At 38.0% G+C, this 14688-nt stretch overlaps 1 protein-coding gene across 20 annotated transcripts in view; it reads left to right on the top strand.

Moving 5' to 3' along the window:
• Window positions 1-14688, top strand: part of PPM1B (protein phosphatase, Mg2+/Mn2+ dependent 1B) — a 69595-nt gene that overhangs the window by 52982 nt on the left and 1925 nt on the right. For 9 of the 20 annotated variants that reach the window (XM_086878430.1, XM_086878434.1, XM_086878423.1 and 6 more), the window contains one exon: window positions 3914-5846. The exons of 5 other annotated variants lie outside the window; for them this stretch is intronic. In XM_086878430.1, the coding sequence (XP_086734556.1) occupies window positions 3914-3943 (30 nt within the window). In that variant the 3' untranslated portion in view covers window positions 3944-5846. Of the gene's footprint in view, window positions 1-2074; window positions 3129-3913; window positions 5847-14688 lie in introns of those variants that run through there. 6 more of the 20 variants (XM_086878417.1, XM_086878419.1, XM_086878418.1 and 3 more) reach the window with 2 other exon arrangements.

Raw genomic sequence — 14688 nt, 5'->3', positions numbered from 1 at the left:
TGCACAGTAACCGTAGTTTTCAGGGACCTGTTCTAGCCACACATCATTAGAATGAAATCTCTGTCTATATAGTATATAATATATAAAAAAGGCAGTTTCTGTCCTATGGTCTGTGGGGTTTCTTGTCTGTTAGCACTGAGGGACACAAGGGGAGCACAAAATAGCCTGTGTGAAATAGGGTGCAACACCATGCAGGATGTGAGTTTGAATATCAAATGCTAACAGCATTGCTAATTCAACTCCTACCAGCATTTGAATTGCTTAGGAGCCTCAGGGCTGCTATTATATTGCTTATTGCTTTTACTCTTCAATGTTGCATGGAGAAAAATTATTCACTTCAGTCTGCTAAAGGAATTTTTAAAGATCTTGGTATTGTGAAATGTGGAAATTTCAGGGTATTTGTGTGCTAATGTCAACCTCAGAGCAAAACTGATGCAGTAGATGAAATACGGAATTTAAATGTTCTCTGAATTTTAAAAAACTGGAAGTCTTCAGCTATGTTGCCATGTTTAATATTAGCTAGGCATAAACATAACTCAGGGTTTTTCTTGTCAAACCAAGAAACGGGATACATCTCTGGCCTCTTCTTGATGCCCCGGGTTTTTGCTGCCATTGTGCTTATAAGGTATTAAAGCAGTTTCATTTCATACATTAAAACTACCTCCTTTATTTTGCTTCTCCTTACTGTTCTCTTGAAGAGAAGAGAGTATTCTTGAATATTTTCATATTTGAATATGAAAATTCTAGTATATGGGAGTCAAAGCATCTCAAACTAAGACCGGCAAACTGCTGTGAAAGTATGTCTCTTATTTCCTGAACAAATTAAACTTAGAGGGATGCTATTATATGCAGTAATACTCATTTTTGTGGTAAAATTTGGCCCCATTTTAGCTTGCATTTTGCTAGTCAGTCTTGGGGCTTTTATTCCGGCAACATTATATAGAGCATGCAAAATCTTACCTTTGATCCCAAGGTATTTTCTCAATACTGCTATTAAGCTTGTAAATGAATGACAGCAGTACTTGTAGTTTGGAAGCTTTTGGACTACGTGAGAATAAAATGAGGTCAGCATGAAAAAAAGGCAGTCTGGATTGTGCTTCTAATGTTTTGCAAAATCTGCCAGCTTCCAGAGATAGTTTCATTTGTCTTGATCGATAAGTTGCTAGATATTAATAATTTTAAATGTACTGTTCCCTTAAAGCAACAGTACTGCTTTAGCACGTGAAAGTGAAAATACCTAGTATCAGTGTCAAGGCACTGTAGCAGATGTGCTCCTCTATCACCAAAAAACACATTTTTTTCAACTGAAGGCTTGTAACCAAGCAGGTCACTTGCTGAGGAGACTTCCATTCCTTAACCAGCACTCAATACTCAGATTTTGTGCTGTAGATTCTTAGGTTTGACATTAAACAACTGTTCTACCTGTGAATTTTTCTAGGCAATACACAATCTGCCCAAAAGTGTGTCTTAAGTTGTTCAAATACCAGCATTCCCTGTGCTCTTGGGTGGCTGCTTGCTTCTTTACTGCCAGCATCATGCATGCAAAAATCTGAGTGTTTACTAAAACACTGAGCTTTTATTTTGATGTGATGCTTCAACTAAACTGCTGTCAATAGGGAGATCTATTCTCTGAGGTTTTCACAAAACTGTGCAGAAATTCACAATTAAATATATTCACCTGGTGGCTAAAGAAGCTTAAATTTCCGAAATTTTCCACTCATAAATGACCAAAGTTGTGGGGTCTATAATCTGTATTTATCAAAGACGTTTGAAATAACGATGGTGTTAATTGAGAGGAGGTACTTTGAGTCAAAATTAATTGAAATTATTAAAAATGTTAGTTTCATAGTTACAATTTCTTAAATTATGTTGTTTAAAAGGATGAAATTGACATAAATTGTTCAAAGTTGTATGCTGCTAATAAGGTATTTTACATTCAAATAGACAGATGTTTTCTCAGTTTGAAAAAAAAAAATCAGTTTTTCGGGTTGCATTTTACCTTTTTTTAAATGTGGTTAGAAAAATCTTCTAGTTTAACTACTGATCTTTTTGGGGTGTTGAATCTCAACCGAAGGAGCCCGGCGCGGCCGAGGAAGGCGGAACGCAGGGGAGGTTGGTGGAGGCGCTGAGGCAGATGCGGATTAATCATAGGGGCAACTACCGCCACCTGCTGGAGGAGATGCTGGCCGGGTACCGCCTGGCGCAGCTGCCGGGCCCGGGCCCGCCCGAGGACTCCGCGGCCGCCGAGCCGTCCCCGCCCCGCGCCGGCCCCGCAGCGGCAGCGGCCCCGCGCCCGGCCGCGGGCAGCGACCAGAGCGGCGAGCAGCACTCCTGACACTCGCAGCGAGCTGGCGCTGCGCTTCACCGCCGCGGCTTCCAATGCTTAGATCGCAACCTTGGGCGCAGCTAGCCTGGAAGACTGTTCGGCTTTACTGTAGTTATCTGTACAAATTGTTCATACAGAGCTCTTACTTACTTACTTCCTTAGAAGTTCAACTGCTGTGGGATATTACAGTAATTGCATCCTAAGTTGTGTAGCAAGATTTAACCTCCCATCTGAGATTTTAATTTTCTTTTTTCAATTCCTGTGTCACCAACAACAGGAATCTAACATGAGTATGCAAAAAGGCATTTTAAAACTTTTTCTTTTGAGAACATTATTCAGTACTAGTTTTGATGGTATATGTTTGCTCATTGTAAAGTAATTTACATCTTAGTTCTATCTTTTGTGCAATTTAATTGAATTATACAAATTCTTCAGTTTCATTTTTTCCCCCCAGCATTATGTACTGCATGCATCTGTTTGGTTTGTGTGTAGCTTCTATAACAGCTGAATTACAAAAGCTGTTACATTTTAGGTTGCAACTTATGAAATGTTTGATTTTTATTTTTCAGTTTAGATTGTATTCAGTGTTCATCATAACTACTGATTTTCTAGACAATGGTATTATTATTTCTCAGGTTGTAGCATAGCATATATCCAGAAATGAAAATGTACTTACATTTAGTACCTAGTGTCAAGTTACAATAATTTGTTATCAAGTGAAAATAAAGAACATGCTGTGGAATAATATCTGTATGCATATTGACTCTTTTAAGCAAGTAATAAACTTTCTTTTGAAGCATTATTCTGACATGACTTGAAACTTCTCATAACTTCCTGATGTGAACTCATGGTGTTTGTTAGTTTCTACAAAGCTTTTGGTGATTTTGGCTTTGTAGCATTCATCATAATCCTGTATTTGGGCAACATTTCTCAGGTTCAAGCTAAACATCAGCCATATAAATGAATAAACTATTCTTCTAAAGTTTGCCTTCTGCCAAATCTTTTCCTTGTCTCTTGGGGTACAACACATACATGTACGTCCATTTGGGTAGGTCGGTGATAATACTGGGACTTTGCAGTAGTGGTAGCTCATCTACTAATAAGACTGGAAAGCTTACGCCAATTGTCAGGTCATAACATAACATTTGCACAAAATATAATTGTTCAAAATAAGTACAGATTTCACTGCCTTAATGAAAAGGACCCTGCAAAAATTTCTTTTGGACCAGGAATACCTGAGAAGCTGAGTTCCGTAGTATTTTGTAGAGCTTTTTTATTCTTTTGTAGTCCACAGATGTAGTATGTGTTGATAGTTGTGATACAGTACAGTTTTAGGTAAATCTTGGTTTTAAATCATTCTGCCATAAGAGCTTTACTGGATTCATGTTTTATAGAAGTAAATTCCATCATGATGTTGACAAACAGGAAACATTTTTGTGTGGAAATGGGCAGGTATGGAAAACAGGGAAAATGTTTTCTGTCTTATGCTAGTATTCCTCGTGATTATGCCACTGAAATCCAAAGTGCAACAAAATGTTTTCATTTGTATTGGTGAGTAGTAATGTTTCTCCTCTTCTTTTCCTGTAGGGTTCTGGAGATCTAGAAGATCCGTGGTAGCCTTACAAATCTGCTAAAATGCTTTTGATTCTGAAAGGGGGAAAAAAAAACTTTTAAATCTGATTTCTTCAATACAAGGGAAAATTTCTGGTGGATTTCCAACATTTTGTGAAATGGGCAGAAAGATATTAGAGTTTTCCATCATTTGTTCATTTTTGTGTTTTCTGATATTGCCACTCTTAGCATTGCCTGTACTACAGTATTTTTACCAGCCTCAGGCATACTGATTACATCTGTAATGAACTTTGTCCCTAAAAAAGAAAAGAAGGAAGGAATATTCTCTCAGCAGATCGGTGTATGTACCTGAGGTGCACGGGATTGTAGGTGTATTCTGAAGATACACTGTGGCTAAATGAAACATGCAACATACAAGCATGAGAGAGAGTACAAGTAATTGTTTGAGACGTTTCTTATTTCACTTTACCAAGTTGGAAGGCTTTGCAGCTCTGTGGCTTGGAAGTAATTTCAATTGGGCAATATGCTATCAGATGTGTTTTTTGGTTTCCTGGTTGTTTTTTTTTTTGTTGGTTTTTTTTTGTTGGTTTTTTTGTGGGGTTTTTTTTTTTTGTTGTTGTTTTGTTTTGTTGGTTTTTTTTTTCAAATTTTCCAGTTTTACCTGTATCAAACCGTTAGGTTTCCCTGCGGTGTCCAAATTGTGATACGTTGCCTACTGCTTGCTTGAAGATAAGTGTATTTGGCAATAATATATGAAGATTCTAGGCATCTAAAACCAGTAAGAATTTTACGCATGTGTACAACACACCCTTCAACTCTTGCTAGAGAAAATCTTTTTTAAAAAAAACAAACTGGTGAATTTCTAGTTAGTAGTGACTTGCTTTGACATCTCTCACAGCTGCAGATTTTTTTAAAAATGCTGAAAATTTGCCTTTATTATAATGTAAATTGTGATTATTTTTTTGTTCTATATGTGGTTTTCTATAGTTTGATTTTTTTCAGCTTAAGATACAGACAGAAGTCTTGTGTAATATGGGTATAATTTTTAATTGTTTGCATTATTTACAAAGTTCAAATTATCACTTTGAGATTACTATAAATACACTTAAAATTATCTATTTTAAATTAAGAAAATATTAGAGATATTTTCATGGGTTCAATGACCTTTCATTTTATAAGCAATGGGCATGGTACAGAGTGGCTGTCATGTAAGGTACTTGAAGATTCTTAGTTTAATTCTATTTTTGCAATAACCTTGACTTTTTTTCTGACTTCTTTGAGTTGTGCATGTACTGAGTCCAGTAAATGCTGAAAATGGGGAAGAGTAAAGTATTTATCTAAAATAAAAGCTATTGGGGAGGGGAAACAATGAATGTATCCATCTGTACATGATTTACATGCTGTGGATGCCTTGTAAACATTTTCCTATTTGTTTAAACTGTGTTTCAGCGAGGATGTAACTGCCCTTGTGTGTAGTTTTAAGCTAATGACAGTCATCAACTGGTTTTGTGTGAAATTAAATTCATGGTATTTTTCTGTAACTTTATCCCCATGGTGAGTCTGTAAAAACCACACGCTCTTTCATACTGATGCCGAAGGCCAGCTTTTCCAGTCATTTTGATTCACTGTGTATCTGATACTTTTTTTTTTTTTTTTGGTCTAGAGAGGATTATTGCCACAGTATATTTTATTTATTCATTAGATTTTAGCCTTGTAAGTTAAAGTGTTTTAAATGATGATGTTAACAGGTATTTGTCCCTTTACTGGTTTTTTTGGGGTTGTTAAAAAGATAGGGAATGAAGAATGCAAAATGGTTTATTGTTCAGACTGTCCGCTCTGGTCCAACCCTGTACTGATAGTACCTTCCCAGTATGATATTGTGATGTTTCATACAATACAGTGAACATAACCAACTTGTTATCTTCAATAAAGGATTGCTAAAACAGTGTGACATGCTTTCTATTTTCTTGGGAAGGACTTACTAAGAAGATGCAAGTGTTCCATATAAAAAGAACTCAGTGAGATTTATGAGGTCTCTTAGTTGATGGATTTCTGTTTGTTTTGTAGCAGATGTGCCCCTTCATCTCGGAGAAGCACAAGTCTCAAAGTGGGCTTCTCTGTGGGAGTAAGGAAAGGACAACATTAGGTGCTTCTAGGACAAATCAATGAGTTCAGCTGGAATCTTAGTCTGGCTATGGGAGAACATTTTTTAGAAGACCAAAAATTCAGGTTAAACTTTTTGGTCAACTCATTTCTTGAAGTTTCTTAAAGATCTGAGCTTAAACCTATGACATTTCACTGTTGCACAGTTTTGAATAGAAATTTCTGTGATGTTTCATGTTAGAAGTTTTACAGATTTTTTTAACTTTTACAGATCTTTTTTCCAACTTCCTAATGTAGTTTTTTAGCTGAGTGGAAAAGGAGAACGGAATCCTCCATGATTTGATACTGCAGGGTGGTAACCTGCATGAACCGTTAGTGTTACTACAGAATAAACATCTTTACAAACAACCTGAAGATTTTTGGGTCTACAGATCTGTAACTTTGAACTTTCTTGTTGGATTTGATTGTACAGCATAACCCTAGCATGCTTTCTTCATGGGCTACAATTTTAATGCCTTGTTCCACTGGTGAGACTTCTGTACTCCATGGGCTCCAGTCCCATGAACACATTTTGTTGTAGACTTTTTACGTTAAGTGGCTAATCTCCCTCAAGTACAGGGATTTATGCTTCCTTGTATTGAAGTGAAGCATACACACAGGTTTTTCAAAGAGAAAGATAATAGCTTGCACAGCTACATCAAAATGTAAATCAAGACAGCTTTTTTTCCCCTAAATTATCACTACTTGCCATTCATGCATCCACTTGGTTGTGAATTCTAGTCATTTTTTCAGTTTAATCGAAATACTGTGTAGATTTCAGCAGCCTGAAAAACTTTACTTGATGACTTTGTATTTTTAATGTGAGAAATCTGACTGAATGATGAAATTTGTTCATGTATTTGACATAACTTGTCAATGTTTTAAAATTACATTGTCTTAATTTGGTTGCCACCTGGTAACTAACACAAAGCTACTTATGTAGAAAACTGAGAGTGGGAAGTACCTCTTCAAATGAGGTCTTTCTGTTTTGTCAAATTCGGCTTGATTTCATTTTTATGACTTCTCCTGTAACAGAAGCAAGGTAGTCCATGGCAGTTCTCAGATCTCCTCTCTGAGCAAAATAAAGATCTGTTTTAACTGCTCCTCGTTAATGTGTTAAATGGAATACGAATGGCAATGAAGTAGATGCAAATATAAGTGATGTCACTCTGTTCTCAGAAGTCTCTTATTAGGGGTTAGTTACTATGACAGTCTTCTCTTAATCGGCTGAATCTTCATGTGGCTATTCGAGGCTGCATGCAAACCTTTGCAAGACTTGGCCCAAATATCCGTATTTTTCATGGTCCTAAATGTGAATCTGATGCTGATGTTGCTATTTGGGTGGTTTAAACAAAAAGCAAAACACAAAAGCAACAACAACAAAAAATCTAAAACCTCAAAACCAAACAAACTGCTACTTGTTGATTCTTTTAGCACATTAGAGGCTGGCTATTGGTGCCTAGGTAGTTTCTTGGTATCATGTGTGAAGTAGAGTTCAGTCAACCACTTCATTTCTGAGCTTTTGTGTATACTGTCAGCCATAATCACTGGCTTAAATCTTAAAAAGTAAAATTAGCCCCAGAAAACCAGTTTTTTTTTTTTTGGCACTTTGAATGGAAATCAAAAGCAGTAGGAACTCGAGATTGGTTACAGCATTGAACCAAATTGTAGACAACTTTTACCTCTTGAAGATGAAGCTAAAAGCAATGCTACCTATCATCAGGTATAGGCCTACAATAGCAAAGGAAAAAAAAAAGGCCACAATACTAAGCAGTTTTTAATTATCAACTAATTTGCAGTTTGTTGGCTTGGGGATTGTGTGAAGGCTTGTTGCTTTTGGCTTTTTATAGTTCTTTTTTAGCTCGAAACTGAAAATGAAGTTGGAGGGAGCTGCACTGGTGCAGGTAAGCAACTCCATGGGATAATCCCAGAGACAAAGGCAGTTTGAAAAAAACACAAGAAAGGACCCAAAGTCACTGAATTTATGCAGTTTAATTCATGTAAGTATGCAATTTATGCAGCTGAGGCTCCACCTCTCATGTCTTTGTAACCTGTTTTCTCTGTGTGCCGGTCTAAATTTGTCCTGCCTGTGTTTGTTTGGGCTGTTGCTGTACAAACCTGACTTAGCTCTGCTTGGTTTGTGCTGTCTAATGTTCATACCTGGCTGCTTCTCTGTTGATCAAAACATGAGCAACTTTTGCATTATAGCATGACTATGCTTCTTGGTTGTGTTCAGCTCACTGGTGGTGCTCATCTCTCATTTCTGTCATTCACTCTGTCACTTCACCAGTGCTGCTGTGCTTAGCTTTTTGTACGTCTGAAAGGTCATGTTCTCCCAAAGGCTTTGCATTTCCTTCTTCAAAAATCTTACAAGTTCTCCTTTGCTGTGATGTCTGGATTTGACTTAAAATGGATTTAAAGACTGACTGGGATTGCTGAGATCTTCCTTCTGATTCTGCCCTTGGCTTTCCTTATTTGTCTATATCCAGCTTGGCTGGGAATTTCCAGAGAAAAAGTCCTTGCTGTGCTGATCAGTGATTTCGGTGATTAGTGGTTGAATTAACATAACTAATGATTGCATCAGCACCTGCTTTTAAATCTAACAAAGACTGATAAGTGTTCAGGTCACGGGGGTGGGCTGATAGGAGAAAAAATGAACATTTTCCATCAGTTGTATAATCTTTCTCTGAAAGCAGTTATCCTTCCCAGTAAAGGATGAAAAATACTGTAGTAGGAATGAATACACATTCTAAAGATCTGTGGCAACTAATTCAAACAGTCTTGTTGGACATAATTTTTCCTGTTGTCTCAAGTCTGCTTCAGAAATAACTTTGATCCTGTTTCTACTTTCTCAGACTCCTGGAATCTAAGGTGAGTCGTGAAGAAGCTGTGTGTATGGTGCAATAATGTTTAGTGTTATAAACCCTGCCCTTGACCTTTAAAAAGCTGGAATCAAATTAATGAGACCCCTTGATGGCAGAAGCTCATCTGGTCTTTAAAATACATAAATACTGAGTTTTCTGGCCTTTTTCAGGTGGCTTTTGGAATGTTTGGTATATGTGGGATATTTTTGAACAAATATTGTTCAGAGAAATTATGTGCAAATTTCTGTCAGAAAATGACCGAATGTGTCAAAAACACATGTCAAAAAAAAAAATGCCCTTTCTCATTTTGAAAGAGTTGCAAAGCTTAAGTAAAATAAATTGGACAGAAATTCATAGAAGGAAAATTCTCTCTTGTGACAAAACACTATTCTCGGAAGTTAGCATCCAGGACTTAAAAAGAGAATCCAAAAATATTTGTGTATGTTATATTCCTTGCAAGACTGTTGTATTTTCTTAAACAAATCCCTGAATTATCTTTTTAAAAAATGTGCAAAAAGAGAAACTGTGGTGAAAATGCACTTTTCTATATTGATGTATTTTAGCTACTTCTTTGGGGGTTAAACACGTAGATTAGTAAATATCCTACTTTTAGAAGTTAGTTGGAAACTTTGAACTAAATGCATTTTAACTTCGACATAAATGCATACTTAAAGTGCATTGATGAAGAGATATTTCCCATTATTTTTGTAAGGAAGCTTCTTAACACCATTCCTATCAAATTAATTGTAAATATTGTTTTTATTTTGTTTGGCAGGTTACTCAGATGCAAAATGGTGGATGCCTGCCTAATTTACATTATTTAATTGGTTGTTAATAGGGGAAACTGGATGATGTGAGAGGGTTTTTTTAATCATTTATCCTGTGGTCATCTTCATAAAGGCATCTAATTTTAATGGTATAGCAAGGATTTTGGCCTTAGTATGTAAAGCAGATATATTTCCTAGTGTGTTTTTCCTAGTGTTGAAATAATAGTTCAACACTGAGAGCAGAAAATGTATGAAATGAAACCAAAATACTTCTTTCAGCTCAAATAAATCTACATTTACGTTGGAAGGAGATAGTTTTTGGAAACACTCTGCTAACACAAACAGTGTCAAGGTGTTTGGAAGTGTGGTGCTTTGCAAAAACTTCCCAGTCTCTGCTCTTAATACTTTTTATGTTATGCTGGCTGTGAAATTTTAAAATGGTGAAATATGTTTTACATTCATCTCTTCATTCCTATTTGTCCTTACCATAAAAATACTTAGGAAGTTCCATGCTGCTGCTTCAGAGATTAGTTATTGCATTTAACTTCACACTCTGTTTATTAAAAAAAAACCCAGAAGTCCAAGCATGGGAGTAAATTGCGGCAAGTTCTTTACTTGCTGCTAACATATTTCAGGTGCTGTTTCTGTGAACTGGAAAGGAACCCCAAAACCCGACAAAATTTTATCTTTAAGATGTGACTTCTCATATGATCTTAGTAGCCTCTATGATTTGAACTGCATTAAATAAAAGGTTTTGTATTAAATGAAGGGAAAGGAGAAAAATATATACCAAATGGGTATTGTATTATCACTGACTTGAAGATGATGTACAGTTGTCTGCCAGTTCAGCCTGCAGTATTTAAATATTAGAAAGATCTGTCTTTGAAATGCAAGTAGGGTATCCACTGAGAATAAAAACAGTTTGCACTGCTCCCCTGTACAACAGTCTGTGCAACAGACTCCCAGAAAGCATAGCTGAGCAGCATGTGAAAGCTGCAAGAGACTGCCTCATATATGTATGGAATGAAGAACAGAAATGTGCTTTAATGATCCTTGCAGCGGGGAGTGGGTGTGTGTGATGCTTGATCACTTCTCTAAGAGTAGAGAATTGAGTGGGGCACTTAAATGCACAATGGGAATGCTTGCAGGATATGGGATTGTTTTTCCCTGGTTCACTAGGATAAACAAGTGAGGTGCCAGAACTATTTTATGTAGATTTGCAATGTGAGATCTGGCACTGAAGAGCCCACCCAGTTCTGTGGACTCATGAAGTTCAAAATGGAAAGGCTAGTATTTGCTGCAGGTGGTGCTTTCTTCACCTTGCACCAAGCAGTGCATTCACCCACATGGCTGGATCCTTGAATGCCAGACAGTTCCAAAACAAAACTTCTTTTACGCAGTGCTTAAGAGGGTAGTACTTAGAGTTTTAGCAGTTTTTCTAACTTACAGGAAGATCCTCTTCAATTTTAGTTACTGTACATTCAGGGGAATATGAAATTAAGATGGCGTTCTGCTACCTGTGTCCACACTGACTGGTATATCTGGAAAATACTTGTAATTGTGGAATGTTTTCTTGATACAGAGGTCTGGTCTATGCTGGTCAGAGAGCCCCTTCCCCGAGTATAGACCCCTTTGCATGTGCCAGCTGTTGCTGCACAGCATGCTAGGTTCTGAATTGAATAGTCTTAAAAACGAGATTCACTTAATAAATTATAAAAAGAATTTAATATAAACAAAAGACAATTAGGAGACAAAAGAAATAAAGCAAAGGGTTAAAACGGCCAGGTGCCCTGGTGGGTTGCCAGGAACACACCTGGTATCTCAGGAATACGCTTTTTATCCCATCCTTGCTGTGAGAGGTTAATGCATATTCAAGCATGTCCCCTCCCTGGTTCCACCTTCTTGGATCATGTTGTTTTCTGCTGGTCAGCATAATTTTTGCTGGTCATCATTATTCTAGCTGGTCAGCATTATTTTGGAGTTTTTGGTTTCCTTTCTGCTGCAGATGGTCACTTGTTGATAACAGTCCGGGCCCCTCATCCTTCCCCTGAGGGCAGCTGGGCTTCATATCTTCCGCTGATAACAGTTTGGGTTCTGTTGTTCTCCTAATAACAGCTTGGGCCCCACTGTCCTTGCCCTCTGGGGTTTCCTTGCCTTGTACCTAGGAAATTCTTTTAAACTTAAGACTTGTTAGCATAGCTAAAAAGTATTTAATATATATATATTCATCTGCGAAAGCCAATATCACAATACAAATTTATAACAATAGGATTTTTTTTCGTTTGAGGCTTGTCTTGGTTTGTAGGACAGGTGTCTGCTGAAGAAGGCAGGAGGAGCCTACCTTGGAATGAAAATTCCCTCTGGATTATTATAATTTTGAAATTTAAGGGCTCTCACGCAGATAAATGAGAATAACAGTTCTTTACTAGTATAAATAAAGTATTTATATTTATTAGTATAAATAAAAAAGAGTAAAACTGCAACTTAGTAAGAAAAATAAAATGCAGCAGTAGAAAAATACTGAGTGTCAGAATACAACCTGACACCCTGTTGGTCAGGGTGTAGGCAGCAGTGCAATTAAATGGTGGCTGCAGTCCTCCTGGAGTGACAGATACAGTTCTGTTGAAGCAATGATCCTGTAGAAGGGTGTAGTTTTCCTCTGAAGGTCCAGTGGGGTTTAGATGGGTCTGGTCTTCTTCTGGGAATCCAGTGAAAAAGGCTGACTGTGGTGTTCCAAATCTCAGATTATATCTAGATAGGGATGCTTGGGTGGAGCATTTTACAATAGGATGATGTCATTTTATCAGTGAGACTCAGTGGCCCATTAACAGAAGATATCGCCCTGGAGGGAAGATGGAACGTGGAAGACAAAGAGCACTGCCACACTTGGTTTTAACAGATGGTAATAGAATACATACTTTTGGTTACATCCTGCATTGCATCCTAAGGCAGGGCTTGTTTATAAAATATGTGCTTTCAGTTCTTTGGTTTCACTTCCAGTGCTCACATTGATTTTTATATGCATTAATGCTGATGGACTGCTAATGGTCTGATGTGGAATCCAGGAACTGTTGGTCAGAAGCAGCCATTGTAAGAGCCTTGGGGTACAATTCAGTACTGGAGAGTGAATCTTTCTGTACAGACTGGAGATATTTGGTATGAACTGAGCTCTTCCAGCGGGAAATTATTTCTCAGGAGCACAATCTGTGTAGGTTTCATTGTGGAATACCTGCCACTAATTTGATACCTGTGAAAAAGCAAATTGTTTGCAGGAAGGCCTGTCTTTATGCACTGAGAGAGACAGGGAGGAGGAGTAAATTTGTATGGAGTACCATATCTGTGATACTATGTGTGTAATTCCTTCAGGTGGGGAAGCTGAGGCACTGTGAAAAACTACATCCTGTACCACCTATAGTATGGCAATAGGTGTGCTCATGCAGTGACAGCTGTTGGCTGACAGCCCCTTCCAATAAATTCTTCCACAGTAGGAAGTGCTTTGTGCTCAACAGACTAAAACCTGTTCCTCAGATTCCTATTCAGTGGACGTAAATTGTTGTCATAGATGAGCCCTGGCAAAGGCCCAAGTATCTGGTGGGGTGCTGTCTTTTTGGTAACCCAAAGGATGGACGCAGTAGTGATGTAGTGTGATGCCATTTTGTTTTTCTTCTCCTTGGCTTCCTGTTGGGCTGCCTGGCTGTGCCATCTGTATTGTAGATCTCCCACTTCAGGGATGTTTCAGTAACACAAGGTCACTCTTGAGTTACAGTCATCCAAACTTCAGGTCTGCCATGATTTAATACCGTGCTGAACCTCTCCAGCTCATACAAGGGGAAGAACAAGGTCTAGGTCTCCTGCTGGGAAAGGTTTTGAGGAGTAGGCTGGAAAAGAAAATCCTTTGGAAGTTGTCATCCTCTAGTACAGAAATGGGGCAGATGAATGTTATAAGGGGAAGAGTGTAAATTGAAAAGAACACAATTAATGTGAGTGAGCTTCCTTCTGGAGAGGCAACAAACCTGAAGTTTGTTTTTCTGTGGATTGTATGTAGTGTTTGACCCTCTGTGGGGGAAGCATCCAAACAGAGTTAGCGCTGCATTCTCTTGTTCTTGCAGCTATGATAGCAGCAGGAATTAGTGGATAATTGTTTTCATGAAAAATCGTGGGAGAAGCCAGCCTTGCTGATAAACCATTGAGGGCCGGGGCCGGGTGCTGCCTTCTCCTGAAACCTACCCCTGAAATTTCATGTGAGCCAAGCAGTAGCTAATTACAGCATTTATAATGACATTAACCTTTAATCACATAGTCCATTAGTGGACTAAGAGCATTAAAAATGTAACAAAACCCCCACCAAACCCTGTGTACAGTGTCCCGGGCAATTACGTTTTACCACCCCCAGGACTTCAGGCTGATGGCAGAAACTTCAGACATGTTCGTGGTAAAAGATACTGTGTCAGAAACTTGTTCCCCTAGACCTTCTCTCTCTTGACAGCTGCAGTCCAGGTCAAGGGAAGTTTTTCTTAGTGCTGGGTGAAAGATAGCTTTAAAGGTCAGATTATCCATCAGTGTTGTGGGAGCTGCTGAGGTAAAGCTGCTGCTAAGGTGTCTGCCTTTTTTACATACCTGTAAATCTGGCCCTGATTCTGTAAATAATGAGGCTATATTTAAAGTGCATTATGTCAGACTGGTTCCAGTGGCAACAAACCTTTTAATGAAAAAGCATAAAGCAAGAGAACTTTTTAACAATAAATGTCTTCCTACACTTAACACATTAGGGTGCATAATCACCCCTCTGCATGGTTTTTGGTGGTAATATGTGTGGTATTGAGGAACTGGCAAGCTACTTGGCATTTGCAGAGCATCAAACAGTAGATGACTAAGTCAGTCAGTGCATCTAAATAATTATATATAAGAAATGCTTGTGAAAATTAACCCCTCCATCTTATAGAAATAACCATGGCAATCTGTGTGGAGATAGCAGCTATTACTGCCCACATACAGATTGGTTTTGTTTTCCTACCTA

The sequence above is a fragment of the Cyanistes caeruleus genome, chromosome 2 (assembly GCF_971803275.1).
Source record: "Cyanistes caeruleus chromosome 2, bCyaCae1.hap1.1, whole genome shotgun sequence".
In the NCBI taxonomy this organism is placed as follows: domain Eukaryota; kingdom Metazoa; phylum Chordata; class Aves; order Passeriformes; family Paridae; genus Cyanistes; species Cyanistes caeruleus.
This window is presented reverse-complemented; position numbering and strand designations above follow the sequence as displayed.